The 24,941-nt window shown below is 47.0% G+C and overlaps 1 protein-coding gene across 3 annotated transcripts in view; it reads left to right on the top strand.

Moving 5' to 3' along the window:
• The window catches only part of LOC144722898 (ATP-binding cassette sub-family C member 8-like), a 117,534-nt gene extending 93,911 nt beyond the window's left edge, over positions 1 to 23,623 (top strand). For all 3 annotated transcript variants that reach the window (XM_078601303.1, XM_078601305.1, XM_078601304.1), the window contains 13 exons: positions 268 to 337; positions 2,583 to 2,740; positions 3,637 to 3,729; positions 5,135 to 5,237; positions 7,400 to 7,513; positions 8,306 to 8,426; positions 10,292 to 10,422; positions 11,067 to 11,145; positions 11,947 to 12,055; positions 13,460 to 13,563; positions 14,516 to 14,649; positions 19,510 to 19,572; positions 21,372 to 23,623. In XM_078601303.1, the coding sequence (XP_078457429.1) occupies positions 268 to 337; positions 2,583 to 2,740; positions 3,637 to 3,729; positions 5,135 to 5,237; positions 7,400 to 7,513; positions 8,306 to 8,426; positions 10,292 to 10,422; positions 11,067 to 11,145; positions 11,947 to 12,055; positions 13,460 to 13,563; positions 14,516 to 14,649; positions 19,510 to 19,572; positions 21,372 to 21,506 (1,414 nt within the window). In that variant the 3' untranslated portion in view covers positions 21,507 to 23,623. The remainder of the gene's footprint in view (positions 1 to 267; positions 338 to 2,582; positions 2,741 to 3,636; positions 3,730 to 5,134; positions 5,238 to 7,399; positions 7,514 to 8,305; positions 8,427 to 10,291; positions 10,423 to 11,066; positions 11,146 to 11,946; positions 12,056 to 13,459; positions 13,564 to 14,515; positions 14,650 to 19,509; positions 19,573 to 21,371) is intronic.
• Positions 23,624 to 24,941: the final 1,318 nt, after the last annotated feature.

The following is a 24,941-nucleotide window of genomic DNA, read 5'->3' as shown; positions in this document are numbered from 1 at the left end:
GATCCTCCGGTTTTTCCCTCCACATTTAGAATCAACGTGCGTTCAGAGTATTTGGCTGCTATACATTTCCACAAGTAAGCCACTTCGTTATGCTATCATTTGTGATAGCCAAGTCGCTTCTGATAAAGAGTTACATAGTTCAGTGGGCCTTACCTGGTGAAATAAAAAGGGTTTAGTTTTAGTTTTTAGAATTGGATATAAGTATTGACAATGTGTTTACAGGCAAGTACCATCAGGTGTAAGTCATGTTTTTTTTTCTGACTTCAGGTATTTTGACACGACTCCGCTGGGACACATCCTCAACCGCTTCTCGGCTGACACGAACATCATGGACCAGGTGAGAACTGTGTGACACAGACATTGTGAGACGGACATTGTTACAAATGTGTGGTCCTGCACTTCGTCATCAAAATAGTCGCCATCTGCTTTACATTTGGAGGACGACCAACACAGCTCGGATGAAGGATTTCCCATTTTCTGTTGTAGATCTGTGCCGCTTGCAGTTAATCTTAAATAAAAACCCAATGCAGGACCCTCCCAGCTTTTCTGGATAAATAATACTATGTAAAAAAAAGTTTTCTACCTGGATTCCTGTCTGCCTGGCTGGCTAGCGCACAAGTGCACGTGCTCAGTAGTAATGTGACTGATCGCATCTGCGTGATGATGTCACCCGCATGTCACAGCGTTGAGCTTGGTTTGTGCATCATAATGATGTCACACCTCCCCTGCCACCCACCCTCCACCCCGGCCAACCCATGGCACCTGGGTCTGTCCCATGACCTACTGCCAGCGGGCGTTCGACACTTTACGTGGCCTTAAAGTGCACATAGCCTAACACAAGGGCCGTAGTGATGTCACCACCACTTAATGGCAAATGGCGGTTGTTCTTATTGTTGGAGGAGAGGAATACAGAGGGAGAGGTAGAAGAGGGGACAGAGACATAGAGAAACGGATGGAAATGGAGGCAAAGTAAGACAAATTGGGATATACAGCACAGAGAAGGCAAAAGGTGGAGAGACACAGGGTTCTATGTAAGTTTAAAAGTTTTGCTGGCTGGCTGGGTGGGACAGATGGACAGTCACTTCCAAATGACTTGCGGGTTGCTAATAAACGAGTTAAAAGATTCCCAAGGGAGGCGGTCCCCAAATTACAAGGTTTTTAAAAAGACCATAAAAAGGCATAAAACATTAAATACATTTTATCTGCTAAATATCGATAAAATACCACTTTTCGAAGCCACCTGGGCGGAAAGCAATAATCTACATCACTCGCCCCATTGGATCCGCCGCTGCAGCTCAGTCAAACGAAGTTTTGATGTTAAAATCCCACGAGTAAGTGCTGTGGAGAGCATTGTGAACGGTCACAACTGTTGAGTGGCAGTCACTCCCCCTGAGAGACGAGACTCGGTACAGGAGAGAAACGGTTTCCGCTGCCCTTCGCCTACCTCCACAAGCTGTTATCGTCTCAACATTTGAATTCATAACAATTGTTCACGAGGGTGTGCGGGATAGCCGTTAAAGAGCACTGACAAATCCAACAAGGAACGATTGTTGACCGGTAATGAGACGTTGTCACAGCTCTCTCGTGTAGCCGCATAAACCCTTTATTTACTCCCAAACTATGTTGTCTTTGGACTGTGAAATGGAATTCCCGATCTACAGATGCAAAATGTACTGCATGTACGCACACAGATAATAGGGACCACACGCAAAAGATAAATCTATATAGGTGAACCCATTAGCATAACGAGCATGGGGGCAGGGGGTGCCTTGCCCCTCCCCCCTCCCAGGTGGCCAAGGCTTCGAGTTGGGCCCCCCTTGACAACCACCATGAGATATACACGTAGGCTTTTGCGACCAATATTTTCCAGTATGATGTTAATTACCCAGAGGACGCACAAGTCTGCGATGAAACTAAAGAAGATGAATCTGTGAATAAGAGCCTGTGTTTATACATTGCTCACCTATACACACTGAAGTTTTACTGCCTCGTGCAGTAACTATCCTGTGTTTGTACTTCACTTTTGGTGTAAATTCTAAAAGTGAGATGTACCTTATTATATTGCTTTCATTTTAAGAAATGTGAAAATACATTATCACATGGGCAAGCACAGGGAATTTTACTGAACAGATAGACACAGAAGGGACACACGTTCACATGGGAATGGTCATAATGATACTGGGCACACTGATACACGATAACAGAGACAGACAAAGACAAATATTCGCCATATAGTCTTAACAGATTATTGGGGTAAGTGTTGTTAGAGAACAGCACCTATGAAGGCAGGTACGGCACACGAGGGGGTGGGTGGCCAGCAGCACGCCCGGCCACCTCTGTCTCCCCAATGGCGATGTTTTACTAATCTGTCTGAGTCGACCTAGGGGAGGTGGATTACCAGTTCAGATAATTGTCACTGGTGTTGGTGGCCGTTAGAGCGAGAATCGAACTGGGGTCTCCGGGTTCATAGCTCAGCATGCGAACCGCTACACTAACCGCTCCCCTTCCCGGATAGACAGGATAAACAGGCACAAACAGACAGAGGCACATGCCGACCACTGCTTCTTGGTGATTCCTCGCAGCAAATCCCGACGACGCTGGAGTCACTGATGCGCTCGGCGCTGCTGTGCCTGTCGGCGCTCGGGATAATCGCCTACGTGACGCCCATCTTCCTCATCGCTCTCGTGCCGCTCGCCATCGCCTACTACTTTATCCAGAAGTACTTCCGTGTTGCCTCTAGGTGAGCGCACCAGCCTGCGGTGCCCTGTACGTACGTGCATGTGCATGTTGAACTTCTTTCGCACCGACGAATGTGTTGAGCTCTTTTCATTTCTGCTTTCGCACCCCTGCCAATGCACCGTCACATTTATTTTTCTCTATGGGACCGTTTTTTGCAAGTATCAAAATGATGGAAAAAAAGAACAGGCTTTGTACCCTTTTTTGTAACTATACAGAAGGAGTTAAGATCTTGACTTAAAGCTTTCGTGACTGCAGAAATTAATATTCTTTGGGTCTTTCGTTAAAGTCACATAGATAGGATCAAAGAAAATAACAAAAAACTACGACATTTCGATCGCAACACAAGCGGTCATCATCAGGAAAAGGGGGTTAGCTTATAAAGGCAACCTATTTATAAAGGTTTGAAATGGGCGTAGCCCAAATGTCAGCAGCATGGGCGGGGAAGCTAATGTTAATGGTGGAAAACCCACAACCGTCGCGGTCGCTGCCAAAGAATAAGGTGTTAAGATGTTCAAACACCAAATAGACACCCATTGCAAGGCATCAATTCTGCATTAACCACACATGTTTGTGGTAAAACATGCAAACAAATATGCTCTGATAATATGCTTTGTCTTTGAAACTGATTGGTCTACACCAGAGATAGCCTTCTCCATGGGCTAGTCTCACCAGTGTTGGACCAGACGATGCCAAAAGGCGAACAGCACAAAGGCAATGCACGTATCAGAGCATTAAAAGCTAGGTTTGAGCAGATATAACTACGGGACCCTTTTTGCCAGTATTATTGCCAGAAAGGTTAAAGACAATGTTTTTTCCCATTTACTTAATATACGAACTTGACGTCCTCTGGTAATTATGAACGTTCCGTGAAACGCAGATGTCTGTGTCGCTCCGCAGGGACCTGCAGGAGCTGGACGACAGCACCCAGCTGCCCCTATTCTCACATTTTTCCGAAACCGTCGAGGGCATCACCACCATCCGTGCCTTCCGGTATTCTTCATTGCTCCTCTGTTCATGCAGGAATAAATAGCTGCACCTTCGTGGGGTTGCCACGGTGGTGAGATGTTAACCACCTCGCCTGGTATACAGCAGGTCGTGGGTTCGATCCTGACCGTGACGACTGCTGTATGTTTGGAGTTTGCAAATCTTTTTCTCCGTGGTCGCGTGGATTTTTCTCCGGGTCCTCCGGTTTTCCCCTCCACATTGAGAATCAATATCACGCGTTCAGAGTATTTGGATGCTAGAAATGTTCACGTGATAAGCCACTTAGTCGAGCTATAATTTGTGATAGCCAGGTCGCTTCTGAAAAAGAGCTATACACTCAGTAGACCTTAATTTATGTAATGAAAAATTGCGTACTTTGAGTTTTAAATACTAAACGAGTGTTGTATGCATGTTTAACTTCTTTCGCACCTTCTTGGTTCTTTCGGTAAAGTCACGTAGAAGGGAAGTAATAAAATAATAAAAATAAAATGAAATAATTCTCACGACGTTTCGGCTACAACGCAAGTAGCCGTCTTCAGGTGAAGAATGAGACACTACCAAGCTAGGAGCTTATATCTAAACTGGGTTGGAGGTGGAAGAGCGCCTTAACAAAAAGAATGTGCATATGAAGAGGAATTTTGCATATTCATGGTAAATGCGTAGGAGGTGGGCGGGGGGGGTTTCAAAGTCATATTATGCCCATGCATTATGCAGGATCAACAGCACCAAGGGGGGGTGCAGGGAGTAGCATTAACAAAGGAAAGGAATGTTAATGATATGTAGCTGCAGTTACTAAACAACCACGTAGAAAACTAAAGTATAAACTACATAAAAAGCTAAAGTATAAACTGCATAGCACCATCAGTATACTTACTATACTCTACAATAAGCTGAGTTACTAACAGCAAGTAATACATTACAATTCTACGTCGTAAAAATGATATAATACGCTTCCATCTAAACTTTATTCTCTTACATCACACGAGCATATACCGTACTATATACTGCCATAGATAAACCCAACATTAAATTATATACTGTATTACTATAAACCACCCTATACCTTATACATTTCAACATAACACTATGTATTATTCTACCCACCCTAATGTGTATCGAAATGGTTTATTACGTCCTTCCAATGATTATTTTATTACTTCCCTTCTACGTGACTTTACCGAAAGAACCAAGAAGATGAATCCCTGCAGTCACGAAAGCTTTAAATCGAAATTCTTTCGCACCGTGCGTAGCCAACTCTGCTGATTGGAGGTGCAGTGCTGGATCACGGGCATTTACCAACACACACGCACCATAGCCGCCACGGCCCGTCTGTCACAGCGCTGGATCATGAGAGTGCACCAAAGGTCTCCGCTTTGTTTGACCCACGGTAGTTGTTCTCGGTCTCGCGCAGGCACGAGGTTCGCTTCCGCCAGCGGCTGCTGGAGCTCACGGACGCCAACAACATCTCGTACCTCTTCCTGTCAGCTGCCAACCGCTGGCTGGAGGTGCGCCTGGTAAGTTGGCTGCAGCGGTAATTGGCCAGCGATGGCATTTGGCGAGCGACGTGGGGCGTGTGCGGTGAGAGTGGTGAGTGTGCACTGGATGAGCAAGTGTAAGGGTTTTAGGGGCTGGTGGCCGAATCTGGTAAACACAGGGGCATGCAGTGTCTGGTTATTGAGGTAAATTATCTGACGGGTGTATTTACTGCCAGCCAGGTACACATAAATAATAAATACGTAATCAATTTGATTTTAACTATTCGGTCTGTTATATTTATGATTTTTATTATCTTGATAAGCATAATGATTCTCACAATGTTTTGTTGAAGGCTTTGCATTGGGATGTTTGGCCACTTACATTTTCCATTTGAGTAAATTTTTGGAATATGTGGAGAAAAGCCACATATATGCAAGGGAAAAAGAACCCTTATGAATTAAATGTATATATCGGTCATAAATTCATTTGCTGTAATGCTATCTACTGGCCATCTCATAGTCTGCCAGGCTGGGAGTCTCGTGTCTTTGATTAGTCAGCGTCATCTGTGAATCCCGTCCCAAGCACTGGATTACAGCTATTCACCACCACGCTCATCCTTCAGGTTACAACCGGTAATGAGTAACGACCACTCATCCTGTCTCCCCTCATCCTGGACAGCCCAGCCTGGAGGACTCACTTAAACTGGGCAGGAGATCTATCTGGCAAGTTAAAGTGATGTGAAATATACAATAAATTAAATGAATTCTTAAAGAATATTGGTACAACAAAATTAGCATCGTTCTCATCATCAGTCATGGTCATTCCACTGCTGGAAAAAGCCCCCCCCCCCAAGCTATTGCCACCTCTTACGAATCTGTGATGTAATAATCTATCTGGCACCTACCCATGAACTGATTTCATTGCTGCATCTCCCTACTGGACGTTCTATCGGACTAATTCCATTAATTAGCCGCCTCTCCGTTATTATACTTAACCATCGCCCATCATTCCTTCTTGAGATGTGCCCTACCCAGCTCGACTTAAGCGTTTTACTTACGTCATTATCCTGGGTTGTGTTCTTTAATCCTTTAAGTTACCTTCTTAAAGGTTAATCAAAATGTTTGAGTTTTTCACGACTTGGGCAATACTCCAAGCAATGCAGTGAAAGCCACGCAGTCGTGGCTATTCCTGGGCTCTCTATGGCCTCAGTACGGCCCTCAAGCCCATACATACCGTGTGCTGCCTTCATAATGATGGCCAAATTATGTTATGTATCGATGGTGGCATATTAATACATACAATGGCATCGTGCCTCACACTTGTAACACTGCAATGTGGAGTCAAAGATGATGGATCATGCAGTTTTCATACTCTTTGGTTCTTTCGGTAAAGTCACGTAAAGGCAGCAGACATCATGCTGCTCGCAGCAGACATCGCAGCTGTCGCGATTTTCACCTGAAGACGGGCGCTTGTGTTGCGTTTGAAACGTCGAGATTTATTTTATTTTATTTATACCTACGTGATTTTACTGAAAGAACCAAAGAGTATGGATTCCTGCAGTCACGAAAGCTTAAAATCAAGATCATGCAGTTTTCATTATGTCCTATATGATTCCCACCTTACTGAGCTAGGACGTGGCTAACAGGTGGCAGCACGTCAAGTGTTCTGCTGACCTATATCCATGCAGTGTCATTCCCTCGTGGATGTGTTTTTTTTTCTGGTGCAGAACACTCACTTGAGAAGTGTTCAAACATCCCAACTTGGGCCCATCCTGAAATCTGAACATCTTGCCACAGTGGTGAGATGTTAACTACCTCGCCTGGTATACAGGAGTTCATGGGTTCGATCCTGACCCTGCCGCTTGTATATTTGGAGTTTGCATGTTCTCCCTGTGGTCGTGTAGATTTTTCTCCAGATCTTCCGGCTTTCCCCTCGATATTTAGAAACATGCACTTTTTGTATTTGGCTGCTATAAATTTCCACATGATAAGCTACTTCATTGGGCAATCAGGTCGTTTCTAAAAAAAGAGCTATACAGCTCAGTGTGGCCTTACCTGCTAAAATCAAAAATAGTTTAAAGTATTAGTTCAAATATTATTGAGACTCTGTGAGGCGTTTGTGGCCAAGTGAAGGACGGCGGTAATTGCACGGCGGGAGTTTAGCGGCCGTGCCGTCTCTCACTCTCTCTGCGTGGTGCAAGGATTACATCGGGGCGTGCATCGTGCTGATCGCGTCCGTGGCCTCCATCACCGACTCGTGGAACAACACGCTGTCGTCGGCACGCGTGGGCCTGTGCCTCACCTACGCGCTCATGGTGAGGCCCACTACCGCTACCTTCACCTGGGAACGGCACGGAGCGCAATTCTGCTCAAACACTCTTCTCCCGGGAGGTGGGGATGGGGGGGCTGTGAGAATCATAATCTTTTATTTATCCTAGGGAAATCCGTTGAGCTACAAAGTTCTTTAAACTCAGATGTCCGGTAAAGGGGGCAGGTCAGAAAGTTACAGCAATAAAAACAATTTTCTTTTTGAACGATAGGAGTGTAAAGTATCGGAAAATTTACTTTTTATTTTACCAGGTAAAGCCCACTCAGCTATTAGTTATTTTTCAGAAGGGCCACAAGTGATAGAAAGTGGTCAAGAGGTGCATTTCTTTAGCAGGCGAGCTTTTTTATGTTCTATGGCAGGCAACGGTCCCCATAACTTTTTAGCACCAGGGACCGGTTTCATGGAAGACAATTTTTTCACGGACCATCCATCAAGCATAAATAACTTCCAAACATGCAATCATAAACAGAGAACGTCTTTCTACATGGTACATGATATCCTGTTGGTCCACAGGGTTGCTGAGATTAATGGTAATAAAGGTGTTTGGGTTAGTCCACGTAAGTATAAATGTGTCGACACATGAATAATATTGGTCGTGAAAGCCTACGTGTTAAACTGGGATTCATGGTATCGGCCTAATACAAGGTGGCTTTCCCATCATTGAACCGTGACGATGTGTGCAGCTAATGCCGAAGACTGAGATATGTTAACATCAGCGACTGGACACTGTGTAACCTGTCTGTTCGCCCTGACCTCCACACGCTGGGCTGTGATGCAGGTGTCAAACTACCTGAACTGGGTCGTGCGAAACCTGGCGGACATAGAGGTGCAGATGGGAGCCATAAAGCGAGTGAACAACCTCCTGCAGATCGAGACCGAATCCTACGACGGGCTGCTTTGTGAGTGACCCTTGGGGCCTTCTCCGGCATTTTCTCGCCAAGAACTGTGGCACGGTGGTTAGTCCATAGGATTTGCAGGCCTGCAAACTCAATATTGGATGGGGCTTTGGCACAGCGGGTCGGCGCATCGTGCTACGAACCCGTGTAGCGAACCGAATTCAATTCCCAGCCGTGGCTAACGTCAAGTTATATGCAAGCCAGGCCTGGCCACACCCTTAATCAACCTGCACGGAACATTGTGGTGAAGTATGGTAAGAACAATTCCCAACGCCGACACAGCAGTGGATTGATAAAATGGCTTTAAAAATTTAATTAAAAAGCTCAAAAAGTGCGGATGACAGGTTTAGTTATATCTGCCATAACAGGCTGTGCAGTAGCACACGAGCCCTTGATGTCTGCAGCTTGCCGTCACGGCAAGCAGGCTGTTTATTATTCTTTGCTGATTGGGTCACGCGCACGATTGCCGTTTTGAATGGAGACTGCCAGGAAAGTCTTGTGACTGTGGTGACAGCACAAAGCTCGCGGTGGCGAGATATTAACTACCTCGCCTGGTATACAGGAGGGCCTGCGTTATATCCCTACTCAGTCGTCTTTATATTCGGAGTTTGTATGTCTCTCCCCGTGGTCGTGTGGATTTGTCTCTGGGTCCTCCAGTTTTTCCCTCCACATTTAGAATCACGCGTTTAGAGTATTTGGCTGCTACAATTGTCCACATGATAAGCCACTTCATTGGGCTATCACTTGTGGCCAGGTCACTTCTGAAAAGTGCCATATAGCTCAGTGGTAAAATAAAAAAAATTGTTGAATATTGTGCGGTTTAAATACAATCGGGTTTGATTTAAAATCCCAGTTAAGGATCCACTCAGCTCATCAACCTTTATGGTCGATAAAATGAATACTACTCTTGGGGAAGTCAACACTGACCATCTTATGGACAGACTGCCCCCCACCAATGGGAATATGGAATTTGCACATTGGTTCAGCGCTGCTAACGAAGCCTTGACCATTGCTTATTTGAGAAGGGTGGCACATAGTCTTTAGATTTTTATGACTCAAGCTTTTAGCTCCTATCAGTCAATGTTACAATGTATGATGATAGGAAAGGCAGATTAAATTATGGAATATTAACAAGTATAATTATCCAAATCAAAAACTCTTTATGTGCCGTTGTGTAAAGTACAAGTCTGACTTTTTATACCAATTAATAATTTGCTCAAAATGACTGCAACCACGCAACATTTAATGAATAGACCACACTGCTGATGAAACTGGAGTTCGTCTGCTTAAACTGTTGGTCCAGAAGATACATAAGTAATGAAATAATTTTTTTAAACTAATGTAATTGTGTGTGGAGAAAAAGATGTTTGTCTCTGAAAGATGTATTTTAATATCAAATCAATATATAGAGTTTTGTAAGGTTTAAAAAAAGAAACTTTCATTGTGCACAGCACATTTTTCTTGCATAACGGCAGTACACATTTCCCCAAAGCACACTTGTGATTGCACAAAGCTGAAGGTGAATCTGTGCCAATTGGCCGACCCTTAACGGATTTCCCTTGCACCTCGTCATGTGATGAACAAAATAGATAAAGCGGGCAATACGCCTCCTTCATATACCTCTCTCTCCACGTGAGAAATAAACAATTTATTTACGCAACCCATGGGCCCCACGGCCTTCTGGAAGTGAAGAATGTGATCGATCATCACCGTGGCTGACGTCGCCGACGTTATGGCAACGTCCCCACACGCCGCGGGTGAGGCGCGATAGCTCAGTTCTGCCGCGGTGCGTGTGCACGCGAGTGACGACGAGGGTGCGTGTGCACGCGAGCGACAACGAGGGTACATGCATGCCTTGTCGCGTGCAGCTCAAGCACAGGTGCCGGACAACTGGCCACAGTCGGGTGAGATCAAGATCGAGGAGCTGTCCGTGCGCTACGACAGCACGCTGAAGCCCGTGCTCAAGCACGTCAACGCCCACATCCAGCCCAGCCAAAAGGTGGAGCACGAATGCACACACGCATGGGCCAGCAGGGCTCGGATTTATTATTTGTTCGTTTATTATTTTCAATCAATCAAGCAATCAATTATCTTCTTTTGAAGGGCCAATATCACCCTCGATGAAGTAGGCACATTGCAGCAGAACGGGAACGGTACAGGGGGCGTAGAGCAGCAACAGGAATCCGATGAGCTATGAAGCTCTTTTTCACACATGTACAGAAGGACAAATAGTTCCTGCTGTGTCTTGCCGATTCGTTCCCTGGCTGTGATGCCTGACTGATAAAAAATATTTTTTTCTTTCAATCAGTGAGTGAGTGAGTGACTGTGGTATACATCAGAGTGCACCTGGCCTGGCACTGTCGCTGTGGTTACGTCATCGTCACTTAGTGGCGAATGGCGGGTATTGGTATTGGTGTATTATTATGATGTTCTAGAAGAGCCTGTGAGGTGAAATTGACAGACATCTCGTCGAGTCTTTGCTTAGAACTATAATAATACAAAACCAAATTAAATTAGTTTGGGCCTACTTTTTTTGTCAGCGTGTTAGTCTCAAGTGGGAAGAACCCACCTAGTTTACGTGTATTGCATGATGTATACAGTAACCGATGAACCCTGATGCTGCAACCATGAACATTTGCCCAGGTGGGAATCTGTGGACGCACGGGGAGTGGGAAATCTTCGCTCTCGCTGGCCTTCTTCCGGATGGTGGACACTTTTGAAGGTGACAATTTAATGATCACATTCACACTGCCGTTTGCTACGAGTGCTGCACAAATGCTTCGTTATAACCTGAAATTTGGTACAAACATAGTGGAGTTGGGGTTTATAAGTTCTGGCAAAGAGTTTAATTGGGAATTAACAATTCTGTAATATGTAAGTTCTCTTGCATTACTGTTGTAAAGAAGTACATCGTTGCATTTGGTCCAGAATACAGTACTGTAATAGCGCCGTTGTATGTATGTTGAACTTCGTTCGCACCGTGTTTATCATGTACCATTCACCACAATACGCGATGAGGTAAAGTGTATGCATTTGCATGTCCATCTCTGTGCTACGCATATGTACGTTGGTGTAAATTCACAGGTTAGCAAGTGTTCCTTGCAGTTTTGTGAAATACGCCCCTGATGTCTCTAATAACAATAGTGGACAGACCGCTTAAGGCAATGTGTTGTGACAATTTCACCAAGGCTTGATTGAGTCTGACCCTTTGTCTGCCACCCCCGGTCCAGACACGAGAGACATAATCGGTTGCTCTGATTCAACTCAAGAATCGCTTCTCCATGTGCCATTCTACCCTCTCATTCGTAGTGTTTTGCTGTTTTTTCCCATCTCATTTGTACCGTTGCACTCCGCTCCATTAGCCCGACCATCACGTTTGCTTCGCGAGTCGTGGGATCAACCGATTCCCGCGCGCGACGGTTCGTGAGCGCGACTGAAATGGATACTTTTTGGCTCGGTGAATGTGGGGCGCCATCGCACGCCCGTAACAACGCTGCCGCCTCCCCATGCATGCCGTGCGCAGGGAGGATCATCATTGACAACATCGACATTGCCAAGATCCCCCTGCACACGCTGCGCTCGCGTCTGTCCATCATCCTGCAGGACCCCATCCTCTTTAGTGGATCAATCAGGTTACCCCTCCTCCTCACTCCTAGTGCACCGCGCGTCACCTCCACCCCTCTCCCACGCCTAAAAATTATTGTATATCTCTTTATTTATAGAATCATAGGCAGAGAGTTTGACTTCTGTATTCGGGGGGGGGGGGGGAGCAGGAGTTTGCTTTGTCCCTCAGATTAGGAATTGCGGGTGCATGTAATTAATACATTTATTTTTAATCTTAATTGTAAACTACTGCAATTGAATTAATAAAGGTGTCCAGTTTGGAAGTGAAGCTCTGCCCATGTAGAGAATCTATTGAAATTGAGTGAAATAATTTGTTTTACACTGTTCTGACAGCTACATGTTGTTGTGACATATACACCGTTTAATTACATACCTATTCAGGTTACCAAACCGGTAATATGGTCTGCATATTTTCAGATTAACAATCCATTATAATTTATATGGTTACAATAACCTCCTCTGATTTTCACACTAAAAGAGAAAGACTTCTTCACAATCCTGGCAAATTGGCTGATGAAGCTAGTTGTAATCACCAGAGAAACTTCGTGCTCAAATTTTAAATGTTGTGGGTTTACTCTCCAACACACAAGCGGTGTGCTGACGTAGTAACTGATTGGCACGTTTTGTTTACGTGACAAACCTCACTGATTGGCTGTGTTGGGTGGTGGTGCTGGGTTCATGACACATTTATATTTATGCAATCTAACCCAAACACATTTTTACGAGTCACAGTAATTTGTTAACTTTAATGAAGTTAGGTGTTAGCGTTAGGTTTATCAGGTATTTTTTGGGGGGATATTTTTAAGGGTTAAGCGATTTTTATTATGACAGCATTTATTCAGCAAGTCATATTTTGTTAACACGCGTAACTGACCAGCAATTATGGAAATGTGCGTGCAGTAATTTTAAATTAAGTTTCCATACCAATGTGGAATTTCCACAGCTTCCTCAGGGGTGTAAACAGAATAGCACCCTGTGCTCATTTGTACAGGAAACCACTTTGACTTTTAAAATCTAGTTTGTCCTGATGTTTCAGAAAGTTAACAAAACTACAATCAACTATTTTTATTTTACTAGGCAAGTCCGACTGAGCTGTTTAGCTCTTTTTCAGAAGTGACCTGGCCACAAATGATTGCTCAACAAAGTGGCATATCACGTGGAAATTTATAACAGCCAATTACGCTAAACGCACATGATTTATAAATATGGATGGAAAAACTGGAGGACCCACAGAAATATCCATGCCACCATGGGAAGAGAGACTTTGCATAGAGAGACATTGCAAACTCATATATATCGGTGGCACCGTCAGCAACACATTTTGATAATGAACGCTCGTCACGATGTGACGTGAAGGTTTGTGCCGTGGCTTATGCTGTGCCACGCTGCTGCTGTGCCACGCTATGTGACAGGTTCAACCTGGACCCGGAGGCGGCGTGTGGCGACGGGGTCCTCTGGGAGGCCCTTGACATCGCCCAGCTGAAGCACGTGGTCAAGGCGCTGCCGGGGGGCCTCGGTGCGTCAACCCCTCCCCCAACTCTCAGTCACGGCTCCTCCACACTTACCCCTCTCTCCCATCTTCAATGCATTGCATCGGGTTTTTTTTGTCTGACTCAGGTGCCATGGGAGATTAACTATTGTCTGGGTGTAGTCAAGGGATAGCTCCTTACCGGTCATCGATGTCTCGTGATTGCTTGTGCTAGCCGTCTCGCAGATAACAGAAAGTTATGTAATGAGTGGTGTAGAACAGGGCTTAAATTCAGCCACTACGATGGTGCGGTGATTGCACTACGAGTTCGCCACCCTGAGTTAAGTTCCCGTCCGCGGCCAACGCCAGTGAAGTGTAATATCTGACCCGGTTCTGGGTCACCTCTTCACCAATCGGTACTGACCAGAGTGCTGATGTCTGGTAGAACAAAAGGGTGATTGTTTTCGTGCAGTGGAACATGTTGATACACAGGAGAATGTGGCACGCTACACAGCATTAGAACAAAGGTTGTACAGTATTCCCGCGTTATTCGTGAAAGATACGTTCCGGAGATGCTCATGAACAGCAAATTTCGCGGACAATGATATTGGCCTATGGAAACCTATCTTCTAAATGGGTTACCTTAAATAAATACATAAATGAGCGATTAAATACATTAACATTTCATAATAACACAAAAAATGGCTATAATAATCATAAAGTAAATGAATATTAACGTATTAAATAATAGTTTTTAACTTAACTTACCTTAAATTATGATGCTGCGCATCATTACTTTATCTCATGACATTATCTCATCACTTTCTCTCAATCTCTCTCTCGATGCAGTCGTGTAGCGTTCCAGACGCGATTCGTGGATAACGAGGGAATACTGTAATGTAGTCCTTGTTGGGCTGATGGCAGTTGCTCTCAAACGTCGCCCTGGAGATGCCTAATAATTCGACTCCTGATGTCGGATCGTGCTGCCACCATTCCACAGATGCCATGGTGACAGAAAACGGCGAGAACTTCAGCGTGGGGCAGAGGCAGCTTTTCTGCCTGGCCAGAGCCTTCGTGCGCAAAACCAGCATCTTCATCATGGACGAGGCGACGGCCTCCATCGACATGGCCACGGTGAGCTCCACACACCTCTACACCTCCACACACCTCTACACATCCACACACCTCTACACATCCACACACCTCTACACCTCCACACACCTCTACACATCCACACACCTCTACACCTCCACACACCTCTACACCTCCACACACCTCTACACCTCCACACACCTCTACACATCCACACACCTCTACACCTCCACACACCTCTACACCTCCACACACCTCTACACCTCCACACACCTCTACACATCCACACACCTCTACACCTCCACACACCTCTACACACCTCTACACATCCACACACCTCTACACTTCCACACACCTCTACACCTGCACACACCTCTACACCTCCACACACCTCTACACCTCCACACACCTCTACACCTCCACACACCTCTACACCTGCACACACCTCTACACCTCCACACACCTCTACACCTCCACACACCTCTACACCTCCACACACCTCTACACCTCCACCTTAACAGATTGTTGGGGCAAGTACTGTTAGCATGCACCTATGAAGGTCGGCATTGACCAACACCATGCCCAGCCGCCTTTGTATCCCTAGTGGTATTGTTTACACACCTCACCAGGTACTCATTTGGGGCTTAATGGACTTAGGGGAGGCCCAGGACTGGTTCAGATAATCGTCACTGGTGTTGGCGATGAGCGGGAATCGAACCCAGGTTCGTAGCCCGGTGCGCTCACGACTACACGACTGCTTCCCCCACCACACAACAACAACAACAACCGCCATTCGCCACTAAGTGACGGTGACGTCACCACGACCCTTGTGCCAGGCTATGTGCACTTTGAGGCCACGTGAAGTGTCGAACGCCCGCTGGCAGGAGGTCACGGGGCAGTCCCAGATGCCACAGGTCAACTGACTGAGAAGACTGGCTGATGCACCGCCTGTGCCCCCTACTGTACCAACTTGCTGTGCTTTCGCCACCCGGCGCTCCACTCGTTGTTGTGAGCGTCGCTTCTCTGCCCTTCGTTGTTGTTGGAGGGCAATGCCTCCAACTGCCCAGTAGCGTCCTTCACGAGCCTCCTCCACAGAGGCCAATCTTGACACTGCTGGTACCAGTCATCGGCAAGTCCACTTAGCTTCACATCCTCCTCAACCACATCACTCCATCTCTTCTCTAGCCCGTGCTGCACCCGTTTAGCCCCCTCGATCCGGCCGAACAAAAGCTGTTTAGGCATGCGGTGGCTGGGTATGCGGGCTACATGACCCAGCCAACGCAGACTTGCCTGTGAGCTCCTCACACAATCCAGCTTTGTTGAACCCAGGATGGATCGTAGGCAGGCCATCCTAATTGTTTCTAACTGGCGAAGATGTTCCATTAGGGGGGTCCACGTTTCACAAGCATAGATAAGGGAGGGTATGACTGTGGCCGAGAAGACCTGAAGCTTCGTGCGGAGTGACAGACCAGGTAGCTTCTACACAGTGTTACGCAACCGATGAAAAGATAATGCCGCTCAACTGATTCAGAGTGAGACCTCTGCTGTTAAACCAGAGCCGGTAATGAGCACACTGCCCAGGTATGGGAAACTCTCCACCCTCTCCAGAACTGCCCTATTACCAATTTGGAGTTGTAGGGGTGGAGTTTCCATTGGTACAAAATACCCAGGCAGGTGCTTAGTTTTGGTGGGGCTGATCGTAAGGCCCCACCTCTTAGTGGCAAGCTCCAGGTTCAGCAGCAGCGCCTCCAACTCCTCCTCTGAGTGAGCAGCAATTACCAGATCATCAGCATACATAACATAGTTGAGCAATAGGGAGCCATACCTTGACCGCACCCGGGGATCGATCAGCCTCCCATTGTATCTGTACCAGATGGAAATTCCTCCGGTACAGCTATTGAAGGTATTCACGAACTACTTGGTCGAAATAGATGTGAAATAATGTGGGAGCCAGAGGGCATCCCTGTCGCACCCCAAGGTGTACAGGGAATGGCTCCGTCTCCTGGCCACGTAGTTTTACCCGGGCCCGCTCACCATCATGAAGGTCCTTAATGATCATGAGCAGAGGGTCAGGGACTCCGAAAGGACGAAGAACAACCCAGAGCCCAGGCCTACTGATGGTATCATAGGCCTTGACCAGGTCAATAAAGCAGAGATGTAGGTCTTGTTGGAATTACCTACACCTCTGCTGTAGCAGATGGACAGAAAATATGGCATCTGTGCAGGACCGCGCTTTCCTGAAACTGCATTGGGGCTCCGCAATCCTCTCCTCAGCATGCCTAGCAAGGCGATGTTGAATAAGCCTTACCAGGACCTTTCCCGGCACACTGAGGAGTGAGATGCCCCTGTAGTTGTTACAGTCTGTGCGGTCCCCCTTCTTAAAGAGGGGGACGACTAGGACATCCTTCCAATCCTGCGGAACCCGTCCAGTGGTCCAGACTGTTGTTATGATGTCATGATGTAGGGCAGTCTGTGCACAAACGCCACCCTCCCTCCGCATTTCGTTTGGGAGATCATCTCTGCCCGGTGCCTTTCCTGGTCTCAGACTCTGGATCGCCTTCTGTACTTCCTCAACAGATGGCACCTCAGCCAGCCACTCACAAGGGGTGACTTCTTCTTCCAATATTTGAGGCACCGCAGCCTTGGCAGGGTCATCCCCACTTTGTCCCACGTTGTTTTCCAGGCTGAGGGATTTCCCCTCCCCCAGGACCTCACAGAAATCTTCAGCAAATCTGCAAACCTGTTCCTGGGGGTCGGAGATTGGATCACCGTTCTTTCCCTAATGCTGGTAATAGGTGTGGCGCTGCAGGTAACTTTTTTTATGGAATTAAAAAGCGATTTGTGATCGCAGGCCATTGAGGCAGACTCCATCTCCTCAGCAACCCGCGACCACCACCCATCCTTGCAGCGCCTCACGGCTCTCCGAACCTCCAAGCGAAGGCTGCGGTAAGCCTCCTCATTCTCCGACGTGGGATGCTGTAGCCAATGAGAGTGGGCCTGTTGCTCTTTCTCAGCCAGCTTAAACACCTCCTCTGTCAGCCAGGGTCTCTGGGGAGGTCTGGACCGTGTACCCAATGCAGCCATTGCAGCTGCATGAGCCGCAGTCCTAAACCTCGCCCATTTCCCCCCGACATCAGGAGGAGTGGGGGACGATGCCAACCCCAGCCGCAAGCGATGATGAAATTCTCGCTTGCAACTTTCATCAGCTAGCTGAGACCATGCCACTAAGGGTTTGAATGGGGTCCTGGGTGTACACCCACCACTGGAGTAGAAGAATGGCAGGCGTATCTTACAGATGACAAGTTGATGGTCAGTGGGCAGATCAGCTCCAAGGTCGGTCCGGGTGTCAAGGACATGGGCCCGCATCCGCTGTTCCATCACTATGTAGTCCAGCAGATGTTCTTGCTTGGACCCGACATGCATCCATGATGTTGTGTGGATGTGCTGATGATGGAACAGCATGATGGTAATTACAAGCCCATGGGCTGTACAAAAATCTAGCAGCCTCCTGTCATTGTTATTGAGCTGATCTGGCTAATGCCTAACAATCACTCCGGTATCATGACCAACTCGGGCATTGAAGTCACCCAACAAGATGACTTTATCCCGAGGGGCCACTTTAGCTAGCATCTGTGACAGGAGGTCATAGAAGGCATCTGACTCATCGGCCTTGCCTGCATCCCTCCATGGATGTTCGTCTTCGGTGGGGGCATAAGTAACCATGACCACTACTCCTCGCCTCTGGTTGATGGGAAGGCGAGCCCAAAGTAGCCTGGGGCTTACAGATTCCCACACCTCAATGCCATGCTCTCACATCCCCTTCATTCTTTTGTTCATAAGAGCCACTCCCTGTTGTTTGGCAGTCTCCTGCCCCGAGAAGAGGACTGTCGACCCCTCATGGTGGCAGGAGCCAGAGCCGGTCCACTGGACCTCCTAAATACCACAGAGATCCAGGCGGTACCGGTCCAGCTCCCGACAGAGGAGTGGCAGCCTCTCCTCCGCAGTGAGCGTTCGAACATTCCACGTGGCCACACGTAGTGTTTTTTTTGTTGTTTCTATGACGGCCCCGAGGAGACGTCATAGACGCCTCTGGCACAAGCTTATTTCAGTCATGGTTTAGTGGTAATGAATTGAAGGTTGAAGGGTTACCAGTCCCTCGCACCCGTTACACCCCCACACACATACATGTACACATTCACCTCCACACCCTCACACACTCACGCCTTCGCACCTGCACACACACCCTCACATTCACACTTTCAGTTTCACACATATCCGTACCAACGCCCCGCACCACATCAAATTGAAACGAGGATTTCTGATGGAGAAGGTTTATTCGACACAGCCAATGGTGCCACTCTGTTGCATGTGTCCTTCATCACGGCACAGCAGAACTATCCTGCTGAAAACCGACCACCACCAACGATGGTTAATGCCTTGCAGACCACTGGAGTCATCAGTGTCACCACTCAGAGGGGCCCTCTTCAGGGCCGGCACTGACAACAACGCCTGTAAAATGTCGAAGGACTCTTGGGCGCGAAATAAAACATTGTCGATGTTTAATTCGCCTTCGATCGGAAGTGGGCAGCTTAACAGGCAACATGCGGAAAGTGGGGCTCCTCGAGCAACACTGGCACACGTGACTGAGACACGGACTACGCAGCGTCTGTCAGCCCTTGGAGGAGCTGTGTACCAAGAGAAACCTTGCCAGGGCTACAGACCGGGCCACATTATCACCGTCATCATGTACCAGGGTCTGTCCACTGCTGGCCACATCACGTGCTCGATACTGGATAAACCTGCGACTGCAGTGGTAGAACACGAGCAGAAGAGGTAGAATGATCTTTAGAGGGACTGTGTGCATTTTTACTTTGCTTCTTTTGTTCTTTTGTTCTTATTCAGGAGAGCATTCTCCAGAAGGTGGTGATGACAGCGTTTGCCAACAGGACAGTAGTCATCATTGCTGTGAGTATTACTGAGCACAAATTGATTTCTCCCAGCCACAACTACATGACGGCTTGAGTAATAACATCTGAAGTGGTTTGTAAGGAGATGAAAACATTGGGGTTGGTATGAAACAGTGGTCTGTTTCAGAGAACCGTGTGGCAATATTTGAATATCTTCTCCTGTATTCTTATTTGGGTCTTTCGGTAAAGTCACGTAGTTAGGTTCAAAGAAAATAACAAAAAACTACGACGTCTCGATCTCACACCAACACAGCCACCTCAGCGCACTCGCCGTGGAGGCCGCTCACTGATCTCACATTAACATGCAAATTTTTACCTGGCAGCCCTTTAATTGGTGGAACCCACCGCCAATCGCGGTCCGTGCCCATCACTTACATTAACAATAGCTGCCCCACCCATGCTGCTGACATTTGGGCTATGCCAATTTTAAACTTTTATAAACAGTTTGCCTTTCGAAGCTAACCCCCTTTTCCTGATGACGACCGCTTGTGTTGCGATCGAAACGTCGTAGTTTTTTGTTATTTTCTTTGAACCTATCTACGTGACTTTACCAAATGACCAAAATAATATGAATTCCTGCAGTCACGAAAGCTTTAAGTCAAGATCTTCTCCTGTGCTCCTGCATAAAAACGTTCATCATGCATTCATTATAAAATTATGTTGATCGCAAAGGATAGTCATGTATAGAGGTGCATGTGGGGAGCGGTAGTGCAGCGGTTAGCACGCTGCGCAATGAACGCGACAAATCGAATTTGGTTCCCGCTCACGGCCAATATCAGTCATGTTTATCTGAACCTGTCCTGGGCCTCCCCTAGGTCGACTCAGCAAATGAGTACCTCGTGTGGTATGTAAACATCACCACTGGTGGCCGGGCGTGGTGTTGGCCACCAATCCCTTTGTGTGCCGTGTCGGCCTTCATAGGTGCTCGCTGACAGTACTTGCCCCAACAGTCTGTTAATGCTAATCAGGCTATATTTGTCTTTATGCTCTTAATGAATGCGCATGCTTGTGCGCATGCGCATATCTACACTCACATGAAAGAGTGATGATGCTCATGTCTGGCCACGTGTGTGTGCCACGTGTGAACGTTTACTCCTATGTCAATGTACTCTACATGCAAATGCAAGCATTGAATGTATATTGACATGCGAGTATCAGTGTACATGTACCAGCATAAGAGTGCTTCCATGTGCGTGTGTCTTTTTATGCAGCGTGGCATAGTAGTTAATGCACTTCAGTGAATTTTGCAACCTCAGTTCGATTCCTGCTCATGATCAGTAATAGTTATGAATATTTTTGCCGGTCCTGGACCCCCCCCCCTAGGTCGACTCAGCCTGTAATGAGTACTTGGTGTGGTATGTAAATATTAGTACTGGTGGAGAGACAAAGCAGCCGGGCGTGGTGTTGGCCATGAAGGGAGGCTTCATGTGCCGTGTCAGGCTTCATAGTTGCTCACTAATAGTACTTGCCCCAACAATCTGTGAATGGCTATGGGGAAATCTTTGTCTTTGTAGTCATTAGAGCCCTGTGCTATGAACCCCATGACATGGGTTAAATTCCAAGCCATGTCTAACGTCGGTGTTGAGTGACATCTGAACCGGTCTAGGGCCTCCCTACATCAACTCAGCCTTAAATATGTGCCTGGTGCGGGATGTAAATATCAACTACGCTGCTGGCCACATCACCCCTCGGACGCCACGATGGCCTTCGTTGGCGTTCGCGAACAGCACTTTACCCCAACAATCTTGTGTGGGCTGACGGGGAATCTTTGTCTCTTGTGTGCGTCTATGCGTGCAGCACCGTGTGCACACCATCCTGACGGCGGACCTGGTGATGGTGCTGAAGCGCGGCAGCGTGCTGGAGTATGACACGCCCAGCGCGCTGCTCGCGCATGACAGCATGTTCGCTTCCTTTGTGCGGGCCGACAAATGATGCTCCCTTCACCCCCTCTTTCCGTGCACACCCAAGGTCTCGCAGCCTATACACCTGGGCACGACGGTGACTGCAACCATTCCGATTAGCAGAGGCCATTCGCATTTGTGCGGCTCTGCCGACCAGCAAAATTCCTGCCGAACACGTTTACCCATAATGCTCTGAGCAGTGGGACAACCTGAATAATACAGAGAGGTTGGACGGTGCTCATCGGCACTGACAGCCAGAGGTAAGGACTTGGAGATGACCTTTAACCTCTTCGTCCACCATCTACACCTACCCAGACTGATTTTGTTCTCAGTATACAATGGTATTGCAATGCAATTTAGGTTTATACAAAATTCGAAATACAACGGCATCTCAAGATGCTGTGAAAAGTGAATGGACATTCACTTTCCATCAGACGACTGATGGCGCAGTGTTCATGAGGACGTTCGAGCACTTCAGGGTGAATTAGCCAAAAAAAAAGCCATGGGCCTCGCACGTATGACGATGTCACGGTGCTTTGGAATCTTCTGGGTATGCAGAGCGGTCGTTGGAAAGACTAAAGTGATGGGTGGATATGCCATAAATTTTATTTCGTTATTATCAGCTGGTGATGGCGAGAGGCAGAGAAGAAAGAAAGGGGAGGTTGCCATGGGTTCGTCGTGTTGTATTGAGTTATCTTTATAGGTGCAAAAAGTAAGTACCATTATTTATAACATTAATATATTAAGTGCTTTTACATGATGAAGATGATGATAATGCCGAATCATAACGGCTGATGATAACACGGCTCTGCATCAGCTGAGGACGCTCATGCAAAGTTGGACTTTGCTGGGCGTGGTAGGACAATCGTGGTGGACATTGATGCAAATCACATTCGTTCAACTTGATTTGTTCGTGCACTGCAACGCTGAATACAAATTGACCTTTTGTGAATTGCATTTCCTCCGCCGATTCCCGAATAAAACGTTGTATCGGCGCTGAGCTGAGTGAAGTTTTTCACTTTTCCCACCACGGCTGGCACCATCGGTTCGCGTCAGAGCGAACTGCAATGGCTGGCAAACGTCCTGGTTGTCATGGATCCGTGTTTGGTAATTCTGTTGACAAGAGAACATCATGTGGACGCTACACCAAAACGTAAGGGTTCGTGCGACAGAAAATGACGAGGGGATTGCCGTAACGCATTTCCACAAAGTGCTGTATATATTGTTCTCCCAGTTGCTCAGTTTTGGGCGTTGTACACGGTAGTTTCAAATGTTTTGTTGTTTTAAGTCAGCCCAATGTTTGTCCGCGTGTATTTAATTGTCAAGTGTGTTTGTGTGGCAGTGATACAATCCATGCCGTTGAACTGGAAGCACGTTGATTTTATGTACACGCCATTGTTCAGTGTCCGGGAACATTGGTGTAGTAATTAGCAGTGAAAGCACACTTCAATTTGGCTCATTAAATAGCCACGAAAACTTAATTTTAAAAAAATCATCACCTCTTCATGGGGACAGTAATCATCAGCCTTTATTGAATACATTACTTTTTTTCTTCAGACATTTTAATTGGATTATTGAAGTCACAGTAAACATAAAATGAGCTGTGCAGGAAACACATGGGGTCTGATTCATGCAAAAGACAAAACGTGTTTGCGGATTTTCGTCCATTTCAGCAGAACACTTGTGGAATGGCCTTCGTGCCAACACATGAGCCTGAACAGGATACAAAACATAATCTTAACCAAATGTTGACATGCATGAGTACAGATGACTTCATTTAATGCAAATGTTTGCCAAAGTCAATCAGGTTAATACTCGTGTAAACTCTGAGATCAAGTTGTGTTCTGCCCGTGAAGTTATTAATCACCTCTGTGCATTATGAAGTAGTACTGTATACATTTCAATTAAATTCATAATTTACCGGACACGGTCGATATCAACGTTTCAACAGCTGCGCACACCTGCCGGCTGCTTTGTATGGGAGAGCGACAAGACTCTATTGCTGCGGCATATCGCGCACACATGGGCTACGGAGCGAATGAATCGGGAGCTGGCGCTTTGTACCGTGCGTGCAACGACGTGACTTCCCTGTGTGTGCGCCGAGGTAATGTGTTGAGCCTTGGGATTAAAACGACTGTATTTGCTCGGCTGGACGACTCGCAGCTTCTATGTCTGTGTTTGAGCATCGAGTCACCAATTCATTTGAAGGTTCTTGGTTCAAATCCCCAAGTGGTCGCGTGACATTTCTCTCATGAATAATGTTCTGGTGAGGGTTGACGCTGGTTGCGGGTGGGGAGCAGTGGCCGAGCGGTTAGCGCTATGCTGCGCTTCGAACCTGGCGACCCAATTTCGATTCCCGCTCACGGCCTCCCCTAGGTCGACTCAGCCTCAAATAAGTGCCTGGTGCTGTGTGTAAACATCGCCACTGGGGAGACAAAGGCGGGCGGGCGTGGTGTTGGCCACCCACCCCATCGTGTGCTGTTACGTAGATAGGGAAATAAATATATAATCGATCACGACGGTTCGATCGCAACAAGAACAACACAACAAGCGATCGTCCTCAAGTGAAAGAGAGAAACATGCCTCTGTGACGAGGCATTACATAGAGGGGGAAGGGGCGCAAAGGGGCGAGAGGGTGGGGATAATATTCTAAGAGGGCTTGGGTGAAAGAGAAAATAAATGTGATAAGGAAGCTTAGATATCAAACTTCACAAAATGCAGAAATGTAATACAATTCAGAGTCGGCTAACAACAGTTAACACCCTACCTGGTTGATCAACGTCCTTCAAAAGATTGCTCAATTTTGCATCCATCTCCTCAGTTGAAATTATGTCTGAGTTGTGTGGAAAACCTCTCCCGTAAGCTTGTTGTTGCGATCGAAACGTGAACAGTTATTTCTTTATTTCCATATCTCCGTTACTTTACCGAAATAACCTAAGAGTACAGAATCATTATGTATCCTGGAGAAATCAGATGAGCTATGAAGCTCTTTTCACAAATATCCAGGAGAGATTTCACAGATGTCCAAAGGCACGTACCCACACCATTCCCAATGGAACATGAAGGAAAGCACTGACATCACCGAGCAAGGGTCTTTGTCTAAACATCTGGCAGTTCACCAGCCGTGGCTCTGCTGATGAGACACTGAATCTCAAACCCCGTTCAGAGTTTGCTTTTTGTTTAACCAAATGCTGCTGAAGTTACGCACTCCCAATAGTCCAGGGATCGGCTACCTGCGGCTCTGGAGACGCGTGCGGTGGCTCTTTGTCTGCCCCCTTGTGGCTCTTTGGCTGCCCCTTGCGGGCATCCGTTTACAAAAACTATAAATCTTAGACCTAATACTGGTAGGAACCTCCTGGTTACACCAGCCCACAGGGGATTATTGTGTCCGTCCGTCGTGCAGGGAGGGGCTGGGTGGGGAGGGTGGGGCTGGGTGGGGAGGGTGGGGAGGGGCTGGGTGGGGCTG

The sequence above is a fragment of the Lampetra planeri genome, chromosome 16 (genome assembly GCF_965212315.1).
Source record: "Lampetra planeri chromosome 16, kcLamPlan1.2.h2, whole genome shotgun sequence".
In the NCBI taxonomy this organism is placed as follows: domain Eukaryota; kingdom Metazoa; phylum Chordata; class Hyperoartia; order Petromyzontiformes; family Petromyzontidae; genus Lampetra; species Lampetra planeri.
Note: the sequence above shows the minus strand (reverse complement) of the source record. Positions and strands in the feature narration are given on the sequence as shown.